Source organism: Pseudocercospora fijiensis (assembly GCF_000340215.1).
Source record: "Pseudocercospora fijiensis CIRAD86 unplaced genomic scaffold MYCFIscaffold_4, whole genome shotgun sequence".
NCBI lineage: Eukaryota > Fungi > Ascomycota > Dothideomycetes > Mycosphaerellales > Mycosphaerellaceae > Pseudocercospora > Pseudocercospora fijiensis.
This window is the reverse complement of record NW_006921535.1, coordinates 5,142,897-5,150,520: the sequence shown is the minus strand read 5'-3', so window position 1 is coordinate 5,150,520 and position 7,624 is coordinate 5,142,897. Positions and strand designations below refer to the sequence as shown.

Genomic DNA, 7,624 nt, shown 5'->3' with positions numbered 1-7,624 from the left:
TTATCTTCTAGAACCCCCTCTATATATATAATACGCTTAGACTATTAGTTGTTGTACTATTCTAGCTCTAAATCTGTGTTCTTAGGTATCTAGTATCTGATTTAAACGTTTTAAGTTTAGGCGCTTCGCTAGAACTTAGCTTGCCTAAGGCAGAAATAGAACCGAGATAACCGAGAGCACGTACATATATACTAAAATTCACGAAGCGCCTAAAAGGAGGTAGAGTAGAAGGGTATTATTAATAGCAAATAAATGCCTTAAGGCCTTATCGTTATCGTGTTAATTACTTTTGTTAGCGCTAAACGCTAGAAAGTGTCTTAATCGACTTAACTCGTTAAGATTTAAGTTACATTCGAGAAGCTCTTCGAGATATTAGAGACTATTCTAAACGATCTCTATATTACCTCCGCGGAGCCGGTATAAGACTATTTCTTAACCAATTTAGATGATTTTTTAATAAGATTGTAGCCCGCGGCGAGTAGATATTTCGCTATTATACAAACATATAGTATAGGTATTGTCTTAGTAGTGTACTAGACTATTAGCGGTCGTTTAGATTCGAGTACGGATATAGCTAACACCTCCGCGGAGCTAAGCTAGGGTCGGCTTCGAGCGACTCGATACCGGCTCTAGGTCCGCTTACTAAGCCGGAGACGTATACTAGATTATCGAAACCTATATGCTATTAGAATATTACAACTAGCCGTCGGATATATATAAAAATTAACACGGAGTATAATATATATATATTCTCGAAGACTTGTAAATTTTGTATATATATATAGACCTAGTATTAAATAGTAGATAGTTAGGGTTGTTGAAAGCTAAACGCCGTACTCCGCCGGAAACGCGCTTAAATTAGATCGCTTCTTAACTCGCTTAACTCGCTTACTTAATCTCGGACTTAATATCTTCTTCTATAGCGCTCTCGGCGGCAATCTAACGGAGCTATATACGCCTATATCTTAGAGTGCCCTTATAGAAGGACCTAGCTTCGAAGTCGCCGAAGTTCTTGTCGTAGAAGGCCTTGCTATAGGCTCTATAGAGCTTATAAGACACATTGAAGTCGTTTAAGCTATTAAGAGCTAGCTTAACTAGAATATTAGGTACTATTGCAACGAAGCCTTCTCGAATAGCATTAGCAAGCCGTATTGCGCCGCCTTTGTTGCCTCTAGCAATAGAACCCTTAGCAACTTGAGGAGCTAGTAGAGCCTTACTAGAAAGCGGTATGTCGGTTGTCTTGTCCTTGTCCTTTAGAGGGTTATTCTCTTTATTAGCTTCCGAGTTACTATTAATCGTTACAGTAGGCTGTTCTTATTGCAAGGACTTTAGCTTCTTACGTAGCTTCTAAGCAGTTGGAGTTGTTATTGTCTTCGTAGCAAGTCGCTTCTTAGAAGCAGAGGCACCGCCCTTCGAGAGCTTTCTAGTAGTAGTCTTATTGCTAAATATTGTCCGGTAGAAGACAACGTATAGTATAGGCTTGTCCCTTAAAGGCTTCGTATCTTTGTGTGTCTTCTTAGCTAGATAGTCCTTCTAAACGAAGCTGTCCGTAGTGATAATGCCTGTCTCTTAATTAATGCCGAAGCCTAACTCGGCTTCGAGAGCTACGAAGGTAGCGTAAAGCGCTTTATAGGCATTAAGCTTCGTCTTGCACTGTTTCTAGGTTACTAGACGTCTTGCCCTTCTACTAACAGTCTTAATAATCTCTTCTCTTGCTTTAGGCCTTAGATTGCTATTACGGTACCTATTAAGGTCGATCTGTAGAGCGACAACCTCTAGGAGTGTCTCTTCGAGCTTTATAGTCTATTAGAGCCTGCCTTAGTCTTCTAGGTCCTTATCGTCGTTATCGGTATTAGATTAATAGTCTTGTATTCCTAATGCCTATATACTATCTACCCCTTAAGATCCTGTGCTTTGTGTGTCTTATAGTATAGTTTAGGTAGCAGTCTACGAGAACTAGGAGTCTTAAAGCTCGGGTAGAGATAGTAAGTCGGGCATAGCGACGGCTAGATTTGTTTCTTAATAAGGAAGTATCGTATCGAGCTGATTTTTAGCGCAAATTGAAGCGCATAATCTTATTATAATTTCGGCGTGTATAATGATATATATAGACATTATTAGTATTAATGTTCGTAATAGTAGAAACAATAGAATTCGTCGCATTCTTAGGGAAGCGTAAATTCTGCTTGCTAAGCCCTACTCGGGTAGACCCGAGGGCGGCTATATAGCTAGTATTTAGTCTTCGTTACATTTCTATAAGTACAACTGCAGCTACAACCGGATAAGTGCGCTATAACAATATGCGGAAGGTCTTTATAAGTGTCTTTTCAATCTATAGAAGAAATAGCCGGTCCGATAGTGCTAGGCGTAGTATAGGTCTAATCTGCGGCAGTAGATCTACCTGCCCTTAGAACCGCATTTGAAACCGGACAAGCCCTAACAATCAGGGGTTTTTCTAAATAGCGGTCGGAAAAATTCTAGATAGCGGTTTTACTAATTAGTAAGCTAAACTTTAGCTTTATATAACAACACCTTCGCACCGCTATATCTTAGCAACTACAACGTATTTTAATATACAGCAAAGCGCGCTAAAGATAAGAAAGGTAATATCTTGATATATATTCAATTTGACGATAATACAATGTAGTGTAGTTAAGTAGCTACTAGGTAAGGGAAGCTAAAGTCGGCTTATTAGTTCTACTAATTCAATATTAATTCGAGCCGTTCTCGTATCTAAATAGAGGCCGCTAACGCTGCTAGCTCCGCGGAGGATTGTTAGCTCGTAGATACCTAGTTTCCTTACCTTCTAATCCTCCTTAAGCACCCTATCTACCTAAGAAATTTGGTGCGTACGCCGGTGCTAGCGGAGGAGCTATAGGCAGTCCTTATAGGTGTCCTAGAGTATAGTTTCCTCTATACTAAAGCCTCTCGTAGCTCTACGGGTTTCCTCTCGGTCCCTACGCTCTATACGGCTGCATATAACTCGCCTACTATTAGCCTCTAACATAGTGCGAAACTTGGTATATAGAAGCAGGTAAGGAGGGCGGAGGCATCGCTTAGTACGGCTGCTAAGGCGGGTAGTAAAGAAGTTAGTTAGCAACGAAGCCTTGTTGCGCTTGCTATTATAGAAGGGCGTCTACTATCTTCTATAGCTTATCGAGTCTATCTTCCTTAGGAGCGGCTAGTTGTTTAGTAGCGGCTAGTTGTTATATTAGCCTTACCGTCGCTAGATCTATATTGTTATAGACTGTGTCTCCGTAGCAATAGAAGGTGCAGTATCTATTAGAACCTAACTTGCCCTTCTTACAGCCGCAACTAGTACTACTATAATAGCGGTTCTTTAATAGCTAGTAACTACAACCCTTTAGCTTCTTCTAAGTCGCTTAAGAAGGCGCATTTAACTAGATTAGACGGACAACGTCGCTATTGCGGCGTGCGAGTTAAGTAGACGATAGGCCTTCTACTCCTACGGCGGCGGCGGCGGCGGCTTCTATATATTCAAACCTCGAAGGGTTACGTTAAGTGCCGTATTCGCTAGTATTAGCGGCGTATAATAACTAAGCGCGCAACTGTTGCTTATAATAGCGTATTTAAGGCTCGAAGAGGCGTTGCCTATTACCTTCTATATACCGCTAAGCGCCTAGTTTGTAGTAGAACCTGTCGAATAGGTCTAGTTATAGAAGGACTCGTTTATTAATAAATAGCGCTATCTCGTAACTGCAAGGTATACCTATTGTACGCTGGAAGTAATAAGAACAAGTCGATACCTAGTACTTAGGGTTATTAGCCTTCTAATCAAGCTTACTAAGCAAGCGTTGCCTCTACTGCTAGAAGAGGCTTAACCCTCGGTTAGTAATATTGTTCTTTAGACTCTAAAGGATTGGCTTATCTACAAAGGCTATAGACGTCTTATTTAGTGCCTCCGCCTTCTTATATTAGTATCGCCTAGTATACGAGAGGAAGTAGATAGCTATCTTCTAAATAAGGGTATAGACGTCGTTACGAGCGCTCTATAACTAGCCCTTCAAACTAGCGTATCCGGACTCTATAGGAGAGGTTGTTAAGAAGCCGTAATAAAGGTGTTTATCGACCTAGGCTTTAATACACTTCTCTTTATAAGGCTACTACTAATCTTCGAGATATTTAACTATATCCTGCTACTAAGAAGTCGCATTCTGGTCCTTTAACTCCTAACAAGCTATATTAAACTCTACCTCGCTCGCTACGTTAATATAGCGACAATAACTAACTAAGAAGTCCTTAGCCTAGTCGTCTAGAATATAGCGGCCGCTAACATACTTCCTACTAAGCTTGTCTATTATATACGCCTCGACATTAGTATTTATATACTATATATAGAGCATAGCTAGAACCTAAGGAAAGATACTATTAATTGCGTTAATCTCGGCTCTATACCTATCGTAGAAGAGGATAGAGGGCTTATTAAGCTAGAGTTTATCGAATGCGAGGTCTAAACAGCTATAGACGAAGCGATAGTTAGTCTCCTTCTTACTAAGCATTAAACAATAGCTAAGAGGTAGAGTTTGGCCTATAGAAGTAATAAAGTAGATAGTATAAAGAGGCAGCTTATAGAGGTTAGTTTTGTATATTATATCGATAACAAGGGCGTAACCTAACTCCTAATATATCTTCGCTATTTCCGGGTTAATAAAGAAGAGCTATATAAGCCTGTCTTCCTTATCCTTCTCGTATTTGAACTAGTAGCCGTCCTGTTATAGTATTTCTAGTACCTTCTCGATTAGTATAGCTCCTTAAAGGTCCTTAGCTCTTATCTTCGCCTATTTATTATAGATATCCTTTACAATCGGTCTAGTTGCTAGCGCATTAGCTTCCTTTAGTACAAACTGCTTAAAAGCAAGAGCGAGAGTCTGTTTCGGTAATATAGCGCAACGGCGACAGTTAGTAAGGAATTCGCTAACCTTAATACCTCTATATCTACGTTAATAGAATGCAAGGCCGCTTAAGTCGACTAAAGGGTAGTTATACTAAGGATTCTTGCTAAAACTAAATGTCTACTTTCTAGCTAGGTCTAACTTATCTATAGCCTTTAATATTACCGAGAATAGACAGTTACTAAGGTATATAGAACGCCTCGCTTCTTCCGCCGCCGCCGCCTTTAACCTGCTCTTTCTAAAGCCCTTCTAATACTTTAATAGTATAGATATCTCGAGGTTCTCGCTATTACGCTTAACGCCGCTATCTCGATAGATAACGAAGCTATTACGCTCGCTAAACGCTATTAAGGCCTTATAACACTCGGCGTACGAGCTGTATTCGAGAACCTCTAGATTAGGGATATCCTAGTACTATATTCCGCTTACTACGCGTAGGTCCGGATCTTCGCCTTTATAGTACTCGCCTTTAGCGCCTTTAGCGCCTTTAGCGCCTATAATACTATCCTTACCGTTAGCGCCTTTATTAGCGCCTTTATTAGCGCCTTTAGCGCCTTTAGCGCCTATAGCGGCTATTTGCAGGTCGAGAAGCGCGTCTTTATATTCGGCGGTAGTACTATAAGGCGTAGTAGCCTTAGCGGTCGCTATTATAGCGATATATGTATTAGGAGTAGATTGGGACTGGTTTGCGCGTGTGTAGTATGTAAATTCGCGTTGCTAGGAAGATTACTAACTAATTCCTAACTAAAGTCCCAAAGCGTGAAACCGCCATCTAGAATTTTTCCGACCGCCATTTAGAAAACCCTACAATCAGTTGTGCAATCGCCCCCGCACCCCACAGATTCGCAATTGGAACAGTCGATCGTGTACCGTAGGGTACCCCATGCGCCTGATGAGCAAGAGTAGCTACTGCCATTAGCACAGAGCCTCCATGCCTTAAACCAGGCTTGCCAGTAGTCGCATTTCTGCGAAGTGCATTTCGCACTTGGCGCCGCACTCATTTGGAATTGCTCAAAGTCGCCATTCGCTACCAGACGTTGAACCCACTGACGCGCAGACCCTGCTGCCTCATCCGCATCGTACTGGTTTATCCATGATCTTAGAGAAACGTGACAGTCGCATCTCCTGCATCCCTTTCCCGCGAGCACAGTGCTTGCGAGAAGAGTAAACGTAGCGAGTTGTGGTACAAGCATTTTCGGAAAGTCCTTTCAGAGTATTAGTGTTTGCAATAGCCTGGTTTGTATAGCGGCGGTGTAGCTACCTACAACAGCTTGTAGATAAAAAGGATAAAATGTAGGAGATGCTAGCTATTCGGATTGGATGAATGTTTCGTAGCTACAAGCGATGTAAGGAGAAGTTCTATCGTCCTAATATATAGACCGGACATAGACTAGGACAAACTTCTATTTCTAATTACCTCGAACGCTTGGCTCTCGACTAGCGTTCTTATCCGAGCGAAGCCTACTATTTTTAGGCCGGAGTCGGAGTGTTCGAGGAGCTTGCGACAAGGATACGGAAACGAATATGCCGCTTATTTTAATAAACTTCTTCAGAATATTAAACTTTAAAGGTCTGTTCAATAGGGTTCGGATTAGGCGAATACGGCGGCAGGTACTCAATCCGGGGGCCAGCTTCCAGGATCAGGCGCACTATATTCGCGCCGTGATGGATTAAACAATTGTCCATAACAAAGATCATCTGCGGACCTCCGTCAAGCAGCGGCAATACATCGTCTGCAAGCCAGCGAAAGAATATCTCCTTTTTAACGGAGCCTTGATAGACAGGAGTGCAAGGCAGGTACCAATTGATCGTGAAAGCCGGCAATATTGACCACCTCTTTTCGCGCTGCGCAAAGGCCACGTCGTGGCAGTCAACCCCCTTCGGACTCTACCCATACTTCCGCTGTCCTGTCTTCTAATAATTACAGGCTGTCTCACACATTCCATTGGCACCACAAACTCTTTTCCCTCGACATGGATGCCCTGATCTCATCTCTTGCGGGCTGACGGCTCTTGCTTGGAGAGGGCTGGGGGCAGGCCATCGCGCGAGACAGAGCATTAGCCTGCAGGGCCTTGCACTATCAACCTGCTTACACATAGTACGAGCCGACTGGATTCCCGCGAGTCAACCCACCGGGGCAGCGCCGGCAGTAGCAAAGCTGATGATATGACCATGCAGCTAGCATTTAGCTTTGCAAGAAGACCAATGGCGGCTTACATTCATTGTCTAGATTAACCTGTCGACAGGCCATTGCCAGCTTCTCGAAAGCCATAGTGCCCTCAGCACTAGGTTCCGTTCCTTTGCTACCCTTCGAGCTGCCTTCCGGGTCTAGCCATATCTTTTCAATCGGTGCGAGTAGATCAACCTATAAAGTAAATTTGAGGTAGCTCCAGCGCACCTCGAGGGTTCCGTACGACCCTGCAAAGTGCCCTGGAACCAGCTAAATTAGTGTACAAATTGGGGTACTGCAAACCCTCCCCGCTTGGATGGAAGGCGAGCTCGGACTGTTCTACATGCAACATCGCCATGCCTTCGAGAATGCCTGCCGAAGTCACATGCCGGAGAGACATACAGTACGATTAAGCGAGATGGCGGACGGGGGTGATCCCCGTAAGCGGTAGCTAGCTTGAAAACGCTAGACGTAGACTTTTTAAAGGTGCGGATAATTCCTTTAGGCAGTACGCTAGCTCTGACCAGTTAGATTCCGTTTT

At 42.9% G+C, this 7,624-nt stretch overlaps 2 protein-coding genes across 2 annotated transcripts; both read right to left on the bottom strand.

The window, feature by feature from the left end:
- Positions 1-5,657: 5,657 nt before the first annotated feature.
- MYCFIDRAFT_207834 (uncharacterized protein) lies at positions 5,658-6,280 on the bottom strand (the record flags this gene model as incomplete). Its single annotated transcript, XM_007928558.1, has 3 exons — positions 6,179-6,280; positions 5,753-6,118; positions 5,658-5,717 (listed from the first exon to the last, which is right to left on the bottom strand). Exons 2-3 carry the CDS (start codon positions 6,104-6,106, stop codon positions 5,658-5,660), a joined length of 414 nt encoding a protein of 137 aa, XP_007926749.1. The 5' UTR covers positions 6,107-6,118; positions 6,179-6,280.
- Positions 6,281-6,462: 182 nt separating this feature from the next.
- On the bottom strand, positions 6,463-7,483 carry MYCFIDRAFT_174988 (uncharacterized protein; the record flags this gene model as incomplete). Its single annotated transcript, XM_007928557.1, has 10 exons — positions 6,463-6,475; positions 6,517-6,747; positions 6,774-6,845; positions 6,869-6,990; positions 7,024-7,091; positions 7,117-7,125; positions 7,158-7,278; positions 7,312-7,353; positions 7,387-7,422; positions 7,469-7,483. The coding sequence occupies 10 exons, from the start codon at positions 7,481-7,483 to the stop codon at positions 6,463-6,465; spliced, it is 729 nt and encodes a 242-aa protein (XP_007926748.1).
- Between the last annotated feature and the right edge of the window lie 141 nt (positions 7,484-7,624).